Genomic DNA, 19,257 nt, shown 5'->3' with positions numbered 1-19,257 from the left:
TTGATTCCCACTGGGGACATCGATACCAACATACTGGGTAAGGATTGGGGCTTTGATTCCCACTGGGGATATCGATACCAACATACTGGGTAAGGATTGGGGCTTCGTTTCCCACTGGGGACACCCACACCAACATACTGGGTAAGGATTGGGGCTTCGTTTCCCACTGGGGACACCCACACCAACATACTGGGTAAGGATTGGGGCTTCGTTTCCCACTGGGGACATCGATACCAACATGCTGGGTAAGGATTGGGGCTTCGTTTCCCACTGGGGACATCGATACCAACATGCTGGGTAAGGATTGGGGCTTCGAATCCCACTGGGGACATCGATACCAACATACTGGGTAAGGATTGGGGCTTTGATTCCCACTGGGGACATCGATACCAACATGCTGGGTAAGGATTGGGGCTTCGAATCCCACTGGGGACATCGATACCAACATACTGGGTAAGGATTGGGGCTTTGATTCCCACTGGGGACATCGATACCAACATGCTGGGTAAGGATTGGGGCTTTGATTCCCACTGGGGACATCGATACCAACATGCTGGGTAAGGATTGGGGCTTCGAATCCCACTGGGGACATCGATACCAACATACTGGGTAAGGATTGGGGCTTCGAATCCCACTGGGGACATCGATACCAACATACTGGGTAAGGATTGGGGCTTCGAATCCCACTGGGGACATCGATACCAACATACTGGGTAAGGATTGGGGCTTTGATTCCCACTGGGGACATCGATACCAACATACTGGGTAAGGATTGGGGCTTCGAATCCCACTGGGGACATCTTCACCAACATACTGGGTAAGGATTGGGGCTTCGTTTCCCACTGGGGACATCGATACCAACATACTGGGTAAGGATTGGGGCTTCGAATCCCACTGGGGACATCGATACCAACATGCTGGGTAAGGATTGGGGCTTCGAATCCCACTGGGGATACCCACACCAACATGCTGGGTAAGGATTGGGGCTTCGAATCCCACTGGGGATACCCATACCAACATACTGGGTAAGGATTGGGGCTTCGTTTCCCACTGGGGATACCCACACCAACATACTGGGTAAGGATTGGGGCTTCGAATCCCACTGGGGACATCGATACCAACATGCTGGGTAAGGATTGGGGCTTCGTTTCCCACTGGGGATACCCATACCAACATGCTGGGTAAGGATTGGGGCTTCGAATCCCACTGGGGACATCGATACCAACATGTATGCACTCACTGTTGTAAGTCACTTTGCATAAAAGCGTCTGCTAAATGACATGTATTTTTATTATATTATTGACTGCTCTGGAAATGGCCTTGATGTGGTTAGCTGTCATCAAGAAATCAAATCGTTTTTTTTGTATAGCCCTTGTTACATCAGGACAACAAGGATTCATCATGTCAGGTAGTCCTGAGGCAAGGTCATTTGGCTCAGGTCCTCCGAGAGAGAGAAAGAAAGAGAGAAAAAGAGAGAGAATTAGAAAGAGCATACTTAAATTCACACAGGTCATTTGGCTCAGGTCCTCCGAGAGAGAGAAAGAAAGAGAGAAAAAGAGAGAGAATTAGAAAGAGCATACTTAAATTCACACAGGACACCGGATAAGACAGGAGAAATACTCCAGATATAACAGACTGAACTTAGCTCTCCAACACATAAATTACTGCAGCATAAATACTGGAGGCTGAGACAGGAGGGGTCAGGAGACACTGTGGCCCCATCCGATGAGACCCCCGGACAGGGCCCACCCACTTTGCCAAAGCACAGCCCCCACACCACTAGAGGGATATCTTCAACCACCAACTTACCATCCTGAGACAAGGCCGAGTATAGCCCACAAAGATCTCCGCCACGGCACAACCCAGACAGGAAGACCACGTCAGTGACTCAACCCACTCAAGTGATGCACCCCTCCTAGGGATGACAAGGAAGAGCACCAGTAAGCCAGTGACTCAGCCCCTGTAATAGGGTTAGGGGTAGAGAATCCCAGTGGAAAGAGGGGAACCAGCCAGGCAGAGACAGCAAGGGCTGTTCGTTGCTCCATTGCCTTTCCGTTCACCTTCACACTCCTGGGCCAGACTACACTCAATCATAGGACCGACTGAAGAGATGAGTCTTCAATAAAGACTTGAAGGTTGAGACTGAGTCTGCGTCTCTCACATGGGTAGGCAGACCATTCCATAAAAATGGAGCTCTATAGGAGAAATCCCTGCCTCCAGCTGTTTGCTTAGAAATTCTAGGGACAATCAGGAGGCCTGCGTCTTGTGACCGTAGCGTACGTGTAGGTATGTACGGCAGGACAAATCGGAAAGATAGGTAGGAGCAAGCCCATGTAATGCTTTGTAGGTTAGCAGTAAAACCTTGAAATCAGCCCTTGCCTTAACAGGAAGCCAGTGTAGGGAGGCTAGCACTGGAGTAATATGATCAAATTTTGGGGTTCTAGTCAGGATTCTAGCAGCCGTATTTAGCACCAACTGAAGTTTATTTAGTGCTTTATTCGGGTAGACGGAAAGTAGAGCATTGCAGTAGTCTAACCTAGAAGTAACCAAAGCATGGATACATTTTTCTGCATCATCTTTGGACAGAAAGATTCAGATTTTTGCAATGTTACGTAGGTGGAAACAAGCTGTCCTTGAAACAGTCTTGATATGTTCGTCAATAGAGAAATCAGGGTCCAGAGTAACGCCGAGGTCCTTCAGTTTTATTTGAGACGACTGTACAACCATCAAGATTAATTGTCAGATTCAACAGAATATCTCTTTGTTTCTTGGGACCTAGAACAATATCTCTGTTTTGTCCAAGTTTAAAAGTAGAAAGTTTGTAGCCATCCACTTCCTTATGTCTGAAACACAGGCTTCTAGCCAGGGCAATTTTGGGGCTTCACCATGTTTCAATGAAATGTACAGCTGTGTGTCATCCACATACCAGTGAAAGTTAACATTATGTTTTCGATTGACATCCCCAAAAGGTAAAATATAGTGAAAACAATAGTGGTCCTAAAACGGAACCTTGAGGAACACCGAAATTTACAGTTGATTTGTCAGAGGACAAACCATTCACAGAGACAAACCGATATCTTTCCAACAGATAAAATCTAAACCAGGCCAGAACTTGTCCATGTAGACCAATTTGGGTTTCCAATCTCTCCAAAAGAATGTGGTGATTGATGGTATCAAAAGCAGCACTAAGGTCTAGGAGCACGAGGACAAATGCAGAGCCTCAGTCTGACGCCATTAAAAGGTCATTTATTTAACACCTTCACAAGTGCCGTCTCAGGACTATGATGGGGTCTAAAACCAGACTGAAGTATTTTGTATACATTGTTTCTCTTCAGGAAGGCAGTGAGTTGATGCGTAACAGCTTTTTCTAACATTTTTGAGAGGAATGGAAGATTCGATATAGGCCAATAGTTTTTTATATTTTCTCGGTCAAGGTTTGGCTTTTTCAAGAGAGGCTTTATTACTGCCACTTTTAGTGAGTTTGGTACACATCCGGTGGATAGAGAGCCGTTTATTATGTTCAACATAGGAGGACCAAGCACAGGAAGCAGCTCTTTCAGTAGTTTAGTTGGAATAGGGTCCAGTATGCAGCTTGAAGGTTTAGAGGCCATGATTATTTTCATCATTGTGTCGAGATATAGTACTAAAACACTTGAGTGTCTCTCTTGATCCTAGGTCCTGGCAGAGTTGTGCAGACTCAGGACAACTGAGCTTTGGAGGAATACGCAGATTTAAAGAGGAGTCTGTAATTTGCTTTCTAATGATCATGATCTTTTCCTCAAAGAAGTTCATGAATTTAGTGAAAACCATCCTCTCTTGGAGAATGCTGCTTTTTAGTTAGCTTTGCGACAGTATCAAAACTAAATTTGGGATTGTTCTTATTTTCCTCAATTAAGTTGGAAAAATAGGATGATCGAGCAGCAGTGAGGGCTCTTCGGTACTGCACGGTACTCTCTTTCCAAGCTAGTCAGAAGACTTCTAGTTTGGTGTGGCGCCATTTCCGTTCCAATTTTCTGGAAGCTTGCTTCAGAGCTCGGGTATTTTCTGTGTACCAGGGAGCTAGTTTCTTATGACAAATGTTTTTAGTTTTTAGGGGTGCAACTGCATCTAGGGTAGTGCGCAAGGTGAAATTGAGTTCCTCAGTTAGGTGGTTAACTGATTTTTGTCCTCTGACATCCTTGGGTAGGCAGAGGGAATCTGGAAGGGCATCAAGGAATCTTTGGGTTGTCTGAGAATTTATAGCACGACTTTTGATGCTCCTTGGTTGGGGTCTGAGCAGATTATTTGTTGCGATTGCAAACGTAATAAAATGGTGGTCCGATAGTCCAGGATTATGAGGAAAAACATTAAGATCCACAACATTTATTCCATGGGACAAAACTAGGTCTAGGGTATGACTGTGGCAGTGAGTAGGTCCGGAGACATGTTGGACAAAGCCCACTGAGTCGATGATGGCCCTGAAAGCCTTTTGGAGTGGGTCTGTGGACTTTTCCATGTGAATATTAAAGTAGCCAAAAATGGTAATATTATCAGCTATGACTACAAGGTCCGATAGGAATTCAGGGAACTCAATGAGGAACGCTGTATATGGCCCAGGAGGCCTGTAAACAGTAGCTCTAAAAAGTGATTGAGTTGCTGCATAGATTTCATGACTAGAAGCTCAAAAGATGAAAACTTTGTTTTGTTTTTTTGTAAATTGACATTTGCTATCGTAAATGTTAGCAACACCTCCGTCTTTGCGGCATACGCGGGGGATATGGTCACTAGTGTAACCAGGAGGTGAGGCCTCATTTAACACAGTAAATTCATCAGGCTTAAGCCATGTTTCAGTCAGGCCAATCACGTCAAGATTATGATCAGTGATTAGTTGATTTACTATGACTGCCTTGGAAGTGAGGGATCTAACATTAAGTAGCCCTATTTTGAGATGTGAGGTATCACAATCTCTTTCAATAATGACAGGAATGGAGGAGGTCTTTATTCCAGTGAGATTGCTAAGGCGAACACCGCCATGTTTAGTTTTGCCCAACCTAGGTCGAGGCACAGACACGGTCTCAATGAGGATAGCTGGGCTGACTACACTGACTGTGCTGGTGGCAGACTCCACTAAGCTGGCAGGCTGGCTAACAGCCTGCTGCCTGGCCTGCACCATATTTCATTGTGGAGCTAGGGGAGTTAGAGCCCTGTCTATGTTCGTAGATAAGATGAGAGCACCCCTCCAGCTAGGGTGGAGTCCGTCACTCCTCAACAGGCCAGGCTTGGTCCTGTTTGTAGGTGAGTCCCAGAAAGAGGGCGAGTTATCTACAAATTCTATCTTTTGGGAGGGGCAGAAAACCGTTTTCAACCAGCAATTGAGTTATGAGACTCTGCTGTAGAGCTCATCACTCCCCCTAACTGGGAGGAGGCCAGAGACAATTACTCAATGCCGACACATCTTTCTAGCTGATCTCTTTACATCTCTCAGTGTAGCAGATGTATGAGAATAATTGTTCTGAGTCTGGTTCCTCTAAAGGTTTACTTCTACCAGGGAGTTTTCCCTTGCCACTGTGCTTCAGCTTGCTCTTTCAAGTCCAGGCTGGGTTACTGAGGCATGTGCTCTTTGGGATCCAGGCTGGGTTACTGAGGCATGTGCTCTTTGGGATCCAGGCTGGGTTACTGAGGCATGGTCTCTTTGGGATACAGGCTGGGTTACTGAGGCATGGTCTCTTTGGGATCCAGGCTGGGTTACTGAGGCATGGTCTCTTTGGGATACAGGCTGGGTTACTGAGGCATGGTCTCTTTGGGATACAGGCTGGGTTACTGAGGCATGGTCTCTTTGGGATACAGGCTGGGTTACTGAGGCATGGTCTCTTTGGGATACAGGCTGGGTTACTGAGGCATGGTCTCTTTGGGGTCCAGGCTGGGTTACTGAGACATGGTCTCTTTGGGGTCCAGGCTGGGTTACTGAGGCATGGTCTCTTTGGGATCCAGGCTGGGTTACTGAGGCATGGTCTCTTTGATGATATGATATCTAATAAACATGTGTGTTGTATTGAGTAAAGGTAAACATGTTTGTAAAAATACAACAGCCAAACCAGTCTCTGCAGGCTGTTTCAGTCATGGTGTTGTTTATACCTGTGACTGATCATAGTTCAGGAAGCAATTTGATGTTGCTGTGTCTGATTTGCAAAGCTGTCCAAAGCATATCCTGTTGAACAAACAATCATCTAACCGTGTTACACCACATTGTATTAAACCTTAAACACAGGTGATGGTCTGTTGTTTGCAGTTAGGTAGTTAGTTATTGTGTTAGTTACTTTTGTAGCCTAATCAGCTTCAGCCATTATTCACTATTTGCTTTAGTTTGAATGGATTCTCAATGGACTTGCATTATCCTGTTGATCTGAAGGTCATTACCAATCAATCGTTAATGAGTCTGGAATGGAGATTGTGTCCAAGGGGCGGACTGGGACCAGAAATCGACCCTGGCATTTCTAACACATCAGCCCATCCCCCCTTGAGGCCCTCATTATTAGCCAGATAATAATAATTAGACAGGCCCACTGGGCTTAAAATGTACCAGCCCATCCGGCATGTCGGTCAGTATGTCACACACACACATTGTAACCTTCTCCTAATTGAATAATGGCTATTATTAGCATCTTTAGTAGCCAACTGAACAATGTACGGTAGAAAGAAGTTTAGCTGTAGACTACTGTATCAGTAGCCTCTTGATTGTTCAACACTTCCTATTCCAGGAAGTGCTTCAAATCAGCATATTCTGTTTGATCCTATCTGACCCTATATTGACACACTCTACCTATCTGTGTCAGTCCCTATCTGTTAGCATTGGGTAGCCAGCTGAGCTGAGATATTAGCTTTTGGCCTCTGATGTGGTCTGGTTAGCCCCGGGGGGGGGGACTACAGGAAGTAGATACATCACATGGTTCATCTGGCCTCGTGCTCCCTACCAGTTTGCAAATAATCAGCAGCTGATGATGATATCTTCCTTGATGATCTTCCAGAATGTTCATCTCTCTGGTCTAGATTTGACAATTACATGAAAAAGATTGCTCCCCCCACAATAGTATGACATTGGTTAAAGCATCATATGTAAATCAATTTCAATGAAAATTCACAAATCAACCTGATTGGAGATACACAACACACTCCCTGCCTAACGTCATGAGCCGTGCGGCCTTTACCGAGAAAAACGTGCCCGATTTTTAACAGGGTCGTTAACAATTTAGTTTTCAGGGTATTTTCTGCGGCCTACCTAGCTCAAATTCTAGACATCAGATTAAAACGAGACTATAGTGTCCATAAAGTGACCATTGAATAAACAATTGGCAGATTGTTTGGACTTTCCAGTCCAAACCAGAAGTATCGTTCTAAAGCATATAAAGCATATTAATATGTCTGGATTTGATTTAAAGCTTTATCTGTATTGAAGTTCAAGTCTGATGCAGTACAAATCACATTTTGTTTTGTGGAGCACTTCCTCTAAGAGAATTTGGCTGTTTTTCAGAAGGTTTGAATACTAAGCAATCCTACACTTTGATTGAAATTCTATTAGAGCAACTTAGGACAAAGTAAGCTGAAGCTGTGTGCTGGAAAACCTTGGTATAGCATGGGTGGTAGGCGTTGTGGTGCTCGTGAATTTCCTTTCTTTTTCGGCTTCAGACCAATGCCTACTTCTCACTTAAAAGTTTTTTTTTTGTTCTTAATACTATAGATATGTTTGAAAAGGCCACAATAAACAAGACATATAATATATGTACTTTGGTGCGGCAGGTAGCCTAGTGGTTAGTGCATTGGGCCAGTAACCGAAAGGTTGCTGGATCGAATCCCAGAACTGACAAGGTAAAAATCTGTCCCTGAACAAGGCAGTTAACCCACTGTTCTCCTTATCTGACTTGCCTAGTTAAATAAAGGTTAAATTAAAAATGTAAATCTCAGATTTGCTTTGAAAGCAGCAGTTCTCTGATGAGGGATTGTCACTAAAGCACCTTATACCACCCACCACTGCGACTTGTATGCTCTAGTCGGCTGGCCCTCGCTACATATTCGTCGCCAGACCCACTGGCTCCAGGTCATCTACAAGTCCATGCTAGGTAAAGCTCCGCCTTATCTCAGTTCACTGGTCACGATGGCAACACCCATCCGTAGCACGCGCTCCAGCAGGTGTATCTCACTGATCATCCCTAAAGCCAACACCTCATTTGGCCGCCTTTCGTTCCAGTACTCTGCTGCCTGTGACTGGAACGAATTGCAAAATCGCTGAAGTTGGAGACTTTTATCTCCCTCACCAACTTCAAACATCAGCTATCTGAGCAGCTAACCGATCGCTGCAGCTGTACATAGTCTATTGGTAAATAGCCCACCCATTTTCACCTACCTCATCCCCATACTGTTTTTATTTACTTACTTTTCTGCTCTTTTGCACACCAATATCTCTACCTGTACATGACCGTCTGATCATTTATCACTCCAGTGTTAATCTGCAAAATTGTAACTATTCGTCTACCTCCTCATGCCTTTTGCACACATTGTATATAGACTCCCCCTTTGTTTTCTACTGTGTTATTGACTTGTTAATTGTTTATTCCATGTGTAACTCTGTGTTGTCTGCTCACACTGCTATGCTTTATCTTGGCCAGGTCGCAGTTGTAAATGAGAACTTGTTCTCAACTAGCCTACCTGGTTAAATAAAGGTGAAATAAATAAAAAAAATAAAAAAGGGAGGGGACGGTAACACTTTATAATAAGCGAGGCTTTATAAGCCAGGTATATATCATTAGTAAATAATTAACTAAATATTAACATCATTTCTACATTATTAGTAAATATATTTACATGAATGTTTAACTAACTAATATAGTTGCTAATAATGTACTAATCTTTTACTACATTTATAAATCATTTGTTAACAGTATTTATTTTCTAATGATGTATGGTTTATAAAGGATAGTTAATAGAAAGTGTTGAATAAGAATAAAGCAGGAACATAGGGTATTTCCCAAGTTCTCTCTCTCTCTCCATCTCCCTGTCTCTCCCTCCATCCTCTGGGATCAATTACAACATTTGGAACTCATTAAAACCCCTGAACCCACCTCTCCTCCTTCTCCTCCAGCCCCCTCCTCCCATCTACCAAACCCTAACCCCCCCTCCTCCTTCTCCAGCCCCCTCCTCTCTCTAACAAACCCTAACACCACTCCCTCTCCTCCAGCCCCCTCCTCCCATCTACCAAACCCTAACCCCCTCCTCCTTCTCCAGCCCTCTCCTCCCTCTACCAAACCCTAACACCCCTCCTCCGTTCCAGCCCCTCCTCTCTCTACCAAAAGAAAAATAGATGAAGACAGAAATCCCCCTGGTTTCTTTTCCACAGTTAGACGCCCCCCCGCCACCTCCTATTGCAGTCAGAATGATCTAACTAAGAAGGAATGGTCGTCTGGATGCCAGTCAACTAGAAATACCACATGTTGATCTCTCTCTCTCTCTGTGTGTGTGTGTGTGTGTGTGTGTGTGTGTGTGTGTGTGTGTGTGTGTGTGTGTGTGTGTGTGTGTGTGTGTGTGTGTGTGATCTCTGGAGAGTGTGTGTGTGATCTCTGGAGAGTGTATCAATGCTGTGCAGAATCAGATGGCCCCTGGCCTGTATTAGTCTGACTGTCATGTTAGGCAGAATGCTAGGTCTATGGGCTGTTCATATGGCCTTACTATCAGTCAGACTGTGTCTTTGTTGCTCTCTTTTATGACGTACAGTGTTTTCAGTCACACATGCTTTAGGAACTGTGGGCTACTGTCATCTTAAATTTCTTCACCATTATCTGATAGGCAGAACATTTACCAACACGACATCCTTGGACTCTTAATGATCTCCGGTTTAAAGATCCAGTCTCGACGTCAACAGTGAAGAGGCGACTCCGGGAGGCCGAGTTCCTCTGTCCAGTGTCTGTGTTCTTTTGCCCATCTTAATATTTTTATATTTATTGGCCAGTCTGAGATATGGCTTTCTCTTTACAACTCTGCCTAGAAGGCCAGCATCCCGGAGTCGCCTCTTCACTGTTGACTTTGAGACTGGTGTTTTGAGGGTACTATTTAACTAGACACTCTAATGTACTTGTCCTCTTGCTCAGTTGTGCACCGGGGCCTCTCACTCCTCTTTCTATGGTTAGAGCCAGTTTGCGCTGTTCTGTGAAGGGAGTAGTACACAGATATTCAGTTTGTTGGCAATTTCTCACATGGAACAGCCTTCATTTCTCAGAACAAGAATAGACTGACGAGTTTCAGAGGAAAGTTCTTTGTTTCTGGCCATTTTGAGCCTGTAATCGAACCCACAAATGCTGATACTCCAGATACTCAACTCGTCTAAAGAAGGACAGTTTTAATGCTTCTTTAAGCAGAACAACAGTTTTCAGCTGTGCTAACATAATTGCAAAAGGGTTTTCTAATGATAAATTATCCTTTTGAAATGATAAACTTGGATTAGCTAACACAACGTGCCATTGGAACACAGGAGTGATGGTTGCTGATAATGGGCCTCTGAACGCCTATGTAGATATTCATTTTTTTTTTAAATCACCTGTTTCCAGCTACAATAGTCATTTACAACATTAACAATGTCTACATTGTATTTCTGATCAATGTCATGTTATTTTAATGGACAAAAAATGTGCTTTTCTTTCAAAAACAAGGACATTTCTAAGTAAACCCAAACTTTTGAACAGTAGTGTATATACTACCGTTCAAAGGTTGTAAATATATATATATATGTATATATATATAATGAGCTCGTAATGAAAAAGCATATATTTAATGGGTCTCCTTCCCTCCACATCCCTCTCCACCCCAGGTCTGGAGATCACAGCAGAGAGCTTCATGGAGCGTTTGGACAATGGCTTCCTGCTGTGCCAGCTGGCTGAGACGCTACAGGAGAAGTTCAAGCAGAACCAGACTCAGAACCATGGAGAACTGCCTCTTGGCAATAGAGAGGTACTGAGAAACCTATGCCCTTTTCACACTTTTTCACACTATCACGCTGACCCGAATCATAAATCAGAACCAATGGCGAGGTGGCTGGTCCTTGTCTGGTCCCGGAGCAGAAAAAACCAAGGCAGGGATCTAGTCTGGGGTCTCAAAGTAAAAGTGCTGACATAGGATTATCAGTTTAGCCTTTTTCATCATAATGAATAGCATTATATGGACAGGGGGGAACCTGATCCTAGATCAGCACTTAATACTCTGAGATGCTTTTTGATTACGAGTCCTGATCTGTTTGTGCCTTATAGCCAACTTCTGTGGTTGGTTGGTTTGTTTGTTTGATATGCCAATGACCATGAAAGTGGCCAGACAGCACTAGCAGATCTGGGACCAGGTTAAGAATCATAGTGGTGAAAACAAGACTAATTTAGTTGAGGCTAGATTGTCCCATGCTGTGCTAATCTTTATTTATTTTTAAAAATGTACAGATTGCCAGTAAATAACTTTTGGTATATTTGGGAATTTGTTGTTTTTGTTATCCTTGAATTGAATGCTACTATACTACTGCAATAACTCATCCTTAAAATGAAATACTTTGAATCCGAATATTAAGATTACAACCAGGTAATTACCATGTAATTTCATTGTGGAAAAACCTCAGAGATCTTCAGATTAAAAATCAGGATATTGCTTTGGATGTGAAGCTTCTAGAATACCCCAGGACAGTGTTCATGTTTAGCCAATCTATGATTACACAGGACGGTGTTCATGTTTAGCCAATCTATGATTACACAGGGCGGTGTTCATGTTTAGCCAATCTATGATTACACAGGACGGTGTTCATAGCCTATCTATGATTACACAGGACAGTGTTGATAGTTAGCCAATCTATGATTACACAGGACAGTGCTCATAGTTAGCCTATCTATGATTACACAGGACAGTGCTCATGGTTAGCCTATCTATAATTACACAGGACAGTGCTCATAGTTAGCCTATCTATGATTACACAGGACAGTGCTCATGTTTAGCCAATCTATGATTACACAGGACGGTGTTCATAGTTAGCCAATCTATGATTACACAGGACAGTGTTCATAGTTAGCCAATCTATGATTACACAGGACAGTGCTCATAGTTAGCCAATCTATGATTACACAGGACAGTGCTCATAGTTAGCCTATCTATGATTACACAGGACAGTGCTCATAGTTAGCCAATCTATGATTACACAGGACAGTGCTCATAGTTAGCCTATCTATGATTACACAGGACAGTGCTCATAGTTAGCCTATCTATGATTACACAGGACAGTGCTCATAGTTAGCCTATCTATGATTACACAGGACAGTGCTCATAGTTAGCCTATCTATGATTACACAGGACAGTGCTCATAGTTAGCCAATCTATGATTACACAGGACAAATCAAATCAAATTTTATTTGTCACATACACATGGTTAGCAGATGTTAATGCGAGTGTAGCGAAATGCTTGTGCTTCTAGTTCCGACAATGCAGTAATAACGAACAAGTAATCTAACTAACAATTCCAAAAAAACTACTGTCTTATAACACAGTGTAAGGGGATAAAGAATATGTACATAAGGATATATGAATGAGTGATGGTACAGAGCAGCATAGGCAAGATACAGTAGATGATATCGAGTACAGTATATACATATGAGATAAGTATGTAAACCAAGTGGCATAGTTAAAGTGGCTAGTGATACATGTATTACATAAGGATGCAGTCGATGATATAGAGTACAGTATCAACGTATGCATATGAGATGAATAATGTAGGGTAAGTAACATTATATAAGGTAGCATTGTTTAAAGTGGCTAGTGATATATTTACATCATTTCCCATCAATTCCCATGATTAAAGTGGCTGGAGTAGAGTCAGTGTCATTGACAGTGTGTTGGCAGTAGCCACTCAATGTTAGTGGTGGCTGTTTAACAGTCTGATGGCCTTGAGATAGAAGCTGTTTTTCAGTCTCTCGGTCCCAGCTTTGATGCACCTGTACTGACCTCGCCTTCTGGATGACAGCGGGGTGAACAGGCAGTGGCTCGGGTGGTTGATGTCCTTGATGATCTTTATGGCCTTCCTGTAGCATCGGGTGGTGTAGGTGTCCTGGAGGGCAGGTAGTTTGCCCCCGGTGATGCGTTGTGCAGACCTCACTACCCTCTGGAGAGCCTTACGGTTGAGGGCGGTGCAGTTGCCATACCAGGCGGTGATACAGCCCGCCAGGATGCTCTCGATTGTGCATCTGTAGAAGTTTGTGAGTGCTTTTGGTGACAAGCCGAATTTCTTCAGCCTCCTGAGGTTGAAGAGGCGCTGCTGCGCCTTCCTCACGATGCTGTCTGTGTGAGTGGACCAATTCAGTTTGTCTGTGATGTGTATGCCGAGGAACTTAAAACTTGCTACCCTCTCCACTACTGTTCCATCGATGTGGATGGGGGTGTTCCCTCTGCTGTTTCCTGAAGTCCACAATCATCTCCTTAGTTTTGTTGACGTTGAGTGTGAGGTTATTTTCCTGACACCACACTCCGAGGGCCCTCACCTCTTCCCTGTAGGCCGTCTCGTCGTTGTTGGTAATCAAGCCTACCACGGTTGTGTCGTCCGCAAACTTGATGATTGAGTTGGAGGCGTGCATGGCCACGCAGTCGTGGGTGAACAGGGAGTACAGGAGAGGGCTCAGAACGCACCCTTGTGGGGCCCCAGTGTTGAGGATCTGCGGGGAGGAGATGTTGTTGCCTACCCTCACCACCTGGGGGCGGCCCGTCAGGAAGTCCAGTACCCAGTTGCACAGGGCGGGGTCGAGACCCAGGGTCTCGAGCTTGATGACGAGCTTGGAGGGTACTATGGTGTTGAATGCCGAGCTGTAGTCGATGAACAGCATTCTCACATAGGTATTCCTCTTGTCCAGATGGGTTAGGGCAGTGTGCAGTGTGGTTGAGATTGCATCGTCTGTGGACCTATTTGGGCGGTAAGCAAATTGGAGTGGGTCAAGGGTGTCAGGTAGGGTGGAGGTGATGTGGTCCTTGACGAGTCTCTCAAAGCACTTCATGATGACGGATGTGAGTGCTACGGGGCGGTAGTCGTTTAGCTCAGTTACCTTAGCTTTCTTGGGAACAGGAACAATGGTGGCCCTCTTGAAGCATGTGGGAACAGCAGACTGGTATAGGGATTGATTGAATATGTCCGTAAACACACCGGCCAGCTGGTCTGCGCATGCTCTGAGGGCGCGGCTGGGGATGCCATCTGGGCCTGCAGCCTTGCGAGGGTTAACACGTTTAAATGTCTTACTCACTTCGGCTGCAGTGAAGGAGAGACCGCATGTTTCCGTTGCAGGCCGTGTCAGTGGCACTGTATTGTCCTCAAAGCGGGCAAAAAAGTGATTTAGTCTGCCTGGGAGCAAGACATCCTGGTCCGTGACTGGGCTGGGTTTCTTCCTGTAGTCCGTGATTGACTGTAGACCCTGCCACATGCCTCTTGTGTCTGAGCCGTTGAATTGAGATTCTACTTTGTCTCTGTACTGGCGCTTAGCTTGTTTGATAGCCTTGCGGAGGGAATAGCTGCACTGTTTGTATTCAGTCATGTTACCAGACACCTTGCCCTGATTAAAAGCAGTGGTTCGTGCCTTCAGTTTCACACGAATGCTGCCATCAATCCACGGTTTCTGGTTAGGGAATGTTTTAATCGTTGCTATGGGAACGACATCTTCAACGCACGTTCTAATGAACTCGCACACCGTATCAGCGTATTCGTCAATGTTGTTGTCTGACGCAATACGAATACGAAACATCTCCCAGTCCACGTGATGGAAGCAGTCTTGGAGTGTGGAGTCAGCTTGGTCGGACCAGCGTTGGACAGACCTCAGCGTGGGAGCTTCTTGTTTTAGTTTCTGTCTGTAGGCAGGGATCAACAAAATGGAGTCGTGGTCAGCTTTTCCGAAAGGGGGCGGGGCAGGGCCTTATATGCGTCGCGGAAGTTAGAGTAACAATGATCCAGGGTCTTTCCACCCCTGGTTGCGCAATCGATATGCTGATAAAATTTAGGGAGTCTTGTTTTCAGATTAGCCTTGTTAAAATCCCCAGCTACAATGAATGCAGCCTCCGGATAAATCGTTTCCAGTTTGCAGAGAGTTAAATAAAGTTCGTTCAGAGCCATCGATGTGTCTGCTTGGGGGGGATATATACGGCTGCGATTATAATCGAAGAGAATTCTCTTGGTAGATAATGCGGTCTACATTTGATTGTGAGGAATTCTAAATCAGGTGAACAGAAGGATTTGAGTTCCTGTATGTTTCTTTCATCACACCATGTCACGTTGGCCATAAGGCATACGCCCCCGCCCATCTTCTTACCAGAAAGATGTTTGTTTCTGTCGGCGCGATGCGTGGAGAAACCCGCTGGCTGCACCGCTTCGGATTGCGTCTCTCCAGTTAGCCATGTTTCCGTGAAGCAGAGAAAGTTACAGTCTCTGATGTCCCTCTGGAATGCTACCCTTGCTCGGATTTCATCAACCTTGTTGTCAAGAGACTGGACATTGGCAAGAAGAATGCTAGGGAGTGGTGCACGATGTGCCCGTCTCCGGAGTCTGACCAGAAGACCGCTCCGTTTCCCTCTTTTTCTGAGTCGTTTTTTTTTTTTTTTTGGTCGCTGCATGTGATCCACTCGGTTACACTGGTTGTAAGGCAGAACACAGGATCCGCATCGCGAAAAACATATTCTTGGTCGTACTGATGGTGAGTTGACGCTGATCTTATATTCAGTAGTTCTTCTCGGCTGTATGTAATGAAACCTAAGATGACCTGGGGTACTAGTGTAAGAAATAACACGTAAAAAAACAAAAAACTGCATAGTTCCCTAGGAACGCGAGCGAGGCGGCCATCTCTGTCGGCGCCGGAAGTAAGGACAGTGCTCATAGTTAGCCAATCTATGATTACACAGGACAGTGCTCATAGTTAGCCAATCTATGATTACACAGGACAGTGCTCATAGTTAGCCTATCTATGATTACACAGGACAGTGCTCATATTTATCTGAAACCTAGACATAATATTAGTCTGTGGTTAGAGAGATTATTTGACCATTTTTTAAAAATGATTTTTTGTTAAACATGTAAAACAGTATCGGTATCCAACCCACTTCATTGCCAGCGGAACTGCAATCAGTTCTTATGCCAGCGGATCTGCAATCAGTTCTTATGCCAGCGGAACTGCAATCAGTTCTTATTCCAGCTGAACTGCAATCAGTTCTTATTCCAGCTGAACTGCAATCAGTTCTTATGCCAGCTGAACTGCAATCAGTTCTTATGCCAGCTGAACTGCAATCAGTTCTTATGCCAGCTGAACTGCAATCAGTTCTTATGCCATCTGAACTGCAATCAGTTCTTATGCCAGCTGAACTGCAATCAGTTCTTATGCCAGCTGAACTGCAATCAGTTCTTATGCCAGCGGAACTGCAATCAGTTCTTATGCCAGCTGAACTGCAATCAGTTCTTATGCCAGCGGAACTGCAATCAGTTCTTATTCCAGCTGAACTGCAATCAGTTCTTATGCCAGCTGAACTGCAATCAGTTCTTATGCCAGCTGAACTGCAATCAGTTCTTATGCCAGCTGAACTGCAATCAGTTCTTATTCCAGCGGAACTGCAATCAGTTCTTATTCCAGCTGAACTGCAATCAGTTCTTATTCCAGCTGAACTGCAATCAGTTCTTATGCCAGCTGAACTGCAATCAGTTCTTATGCCAGCTGAACTGCAATCAGTTCTTATGCCAGCTGAACTGCAATCAGTTCTTATGCCAGCTGAAAGCCAATTCGCTAACCTTCACATAGGAGACTAGTAGTCCTGCAGCAACTGATATTTCATGACCCGATAGGCCAGTTTTGTGGTTAGTGAGTCTTCGGCAAAATGTCTCTTTTAAAGGTATTTAAGTAAGTCTGTTTCTGCAAGGTCTTTGGTATGTCATACCATGGCTGTATATAATAGCTATTGGTACAAGCTGTCCCCATTATGGGGCCCCATATTTGAGTAGAGGCCACATGCTGGAGGTTAGAGTGAGAATAACTGTATGGGAAGGTGTAGTGTATAGCTTGTTAAACTGTATAGTAAAGTAGTGTATAGCTTGTAAAACTCCGACCATGCTGTTTCATACGAAACTAATGACAGAAACGGGTTCATTTTGTTAGAATCGTTGATGTGAAATACACCAAGCATGAAGTTTACATTGTACATTTTCAATAGTGTTCAAATAGTATTTGAAATAATTTGGAGTCATTTAGGTGGGCTTGAATGAGCTTGCCTGGTGTAATGGAACTAATAGAATCTAGAAATAGAATAAAGGATGGAGCCAATAGAATCTAGAAATAGAATACAGGTTGGAACCAATATAATCTAGAAATAGAATACAGGTTGCAAAAGTGCAAACCCTGCCCATCTGTCACTCCAGGCAGACTAAACGATCAAAGTATCTGAATGATTTCAAATAGTATTTGAACAGAGGTCTGAGCCATTGCAGGGCTGGTGGTGGTGGGTCTCCTGATGCTGGTGAGAGTCTATTACAGAGCTGCTGGTGGTGGGTCTCCTGATGATGGTGGTAGTCTATTACAGAGCTGCTGGTGGTGGGTCTCCTGATGCTGGTGGTAGTCTATTACAGAGCTGCTGGTGGTGGGTCTCCTGATGATGGTGGTAGTCTATTACAGAGCTGCTGGTGGTGGGTCTCCTGATGATGGTGGTAGTCTGTTACAGGGCTTCTTGTGGTGGGTCTCCTGATGCTGGTGTGAGTAGATCAGCTAGCAGCACAGATGTGTGGAATTACTTGAGGTCAATTGCCATAGGGAGGCCCCTTGTGAATATAGAGCAGTCTATTGATCTAGGAAGGAGAGAGAAAGGGAGAGGGGGAGGGAGAGAGACAGAGACAGGAACTCTGGAGAAAATGGTTTGGGTTTATTTGGGATTGTCTGACCTAGAAATTCTGTTCACTCCCCCTAAAAGAAAATAGGGAGGGAAATATTTGTATCTCTGAGGTCAATAGATCATGTTTGGATAGAGACTGGACTTAAAAGGTAGTTAGCCAGTCAGCCAGCTAGCCAGTCAACCAGCCAGCTAGCCAGTCAGCCAGATAGCTAGCCAGCCAGTCAGTCAGCCAGTCAGTTAGCCAGTCAGCCAGATAGCCAGCTAGTCAGTCAGCCAGTCAACCAGATAGCCAGTCAACCAGATAGCCAGATAGCCTAGCCAGTCAGCCCATCAGTCAGTTAGCCAGTCAGCCAGCCAGCTAGCCAGTCAGCCAGATAGCCAGCCAGATAGCCAGCCAGCCAGTCAGCCAGATAGTCATCCAGATAGCCAGTCAGCCCGTCAGTCAGTTCAGGCTTATTACTTATACCTGAGTTACACAGGATACCTGGGGCCAATTTCTCTCCAAGACTTGTCAATTCATTATTTCACAGGGCTTTTTATTTTATTTCATTTAAACAATCTGACGTTACACAATGTCTCCTGCAATTATTTTTAAATTATTACTTTTAAAAGTCATCTCTGCTCAGACTCAGAACAGTTTGGTTTTAAAAGGCCCAGTTATCTCTACTAAAATACAGAGAAGACTTCAAAGCCAAAGCTCCAAACAGCTCCAACCTGCTCCAACCTGCTCCAAACCGCTCCAACCTGCTCCAAACCGCTCCAAACCGCTTGGAATAGTTCTTAGCAAGGTTCCCATCTCCACCCATACTTAACAGGTTCCCATCTCCACCCATACTTAACAGGTTCCCATCTCCACCCATACTTAACAGGTTCCCATCTCCACCCATACTTAACAGGTTCCCATCTCCACCCATACTTAACAGGTTCCCATCTCCACCCATACTTAACAGGTTCCCATCTCCACCCATACTTAACAGGTTCCCATCTCCACCCATACTTAACAGGTTCCCATCTCCACCCATACTTAACAGGTTCCCATCTCCACCCATACTTAACAGGTTCCCATCTCCACCCATACTTAACAGGTTCCCATCTCCACCCATACTTAACAGGTTCCCATCTCCACCCATACTTAACAGGTTCCCATCTCCACCCATACTTAACAGGTTCCCCATCTCCACCCATAGTTAATATTAACTAGACAGGCGAGGAGGGTTCTGCAGGTAACTACAGTATCCATAGCAGTATGTAACCAGGCATCCTCTGGACATGACGTTAGTCTATCACAGGACCTTAGCCCCATTCTATATCTTTAATGCTGAGTGCCAAGCAGAGACTGTAGTTTAGTCTTAGTGACCCGGCCGGGAATTGATC

At 44.6% G+C, this 19,257-nt stretch overlaps 1 protein-coding gene across 2 annotated transcripts in view; it reads left to right on the top strand.

Moving 5' to 3' along the window:
• Positions 1 to 19,257, top strand: part of LOC112248101 (growth arrest-specific protein 2-like) — a 64,058-nt gene that overhangs the window by 22,903 nt on the left and 21,898 nt on the right. For both annotated transcript variants that reach the window (XM_042301952.1, XM_042301951.1), the window contains one exon: positions 10,832 to 10,971. In XM_042301952.1, the coding sequence (XP_042157886.1) occupies positions 10,858 to 10,971 (114 nt within the window). In that variant the 5' untranslated portion in view covers positions 10,832 to 10,857. The remainder of the gene's footprint in view (positions 1 to 10,831; positions 10,972 to 19,257) is intronic.

The sequence above is a fragment of the Oncorhynchus tshawytscha genome, linkage group LG19, assembly GCF_018296145.1.
Source record: "Oncorhynchus tshawytscha isolate Ot180627B linkage group LG19, Otsh_v2.0, whole genome shotgun sequence".
Classification (NCBI taxonomy): domain Eukaryota; kingdom Metazoa; phylum Chordata; class Actinopteri; order Salmoniformes; family Salmonidae; genus Oncorhynchus; species Oncorhynchus tshawytscha.
The sequence above is the reverse complement of the archived record's forward strand: the minus strand, read 5'-3'. Positions and strand labels throughout refer to the sequence as shown.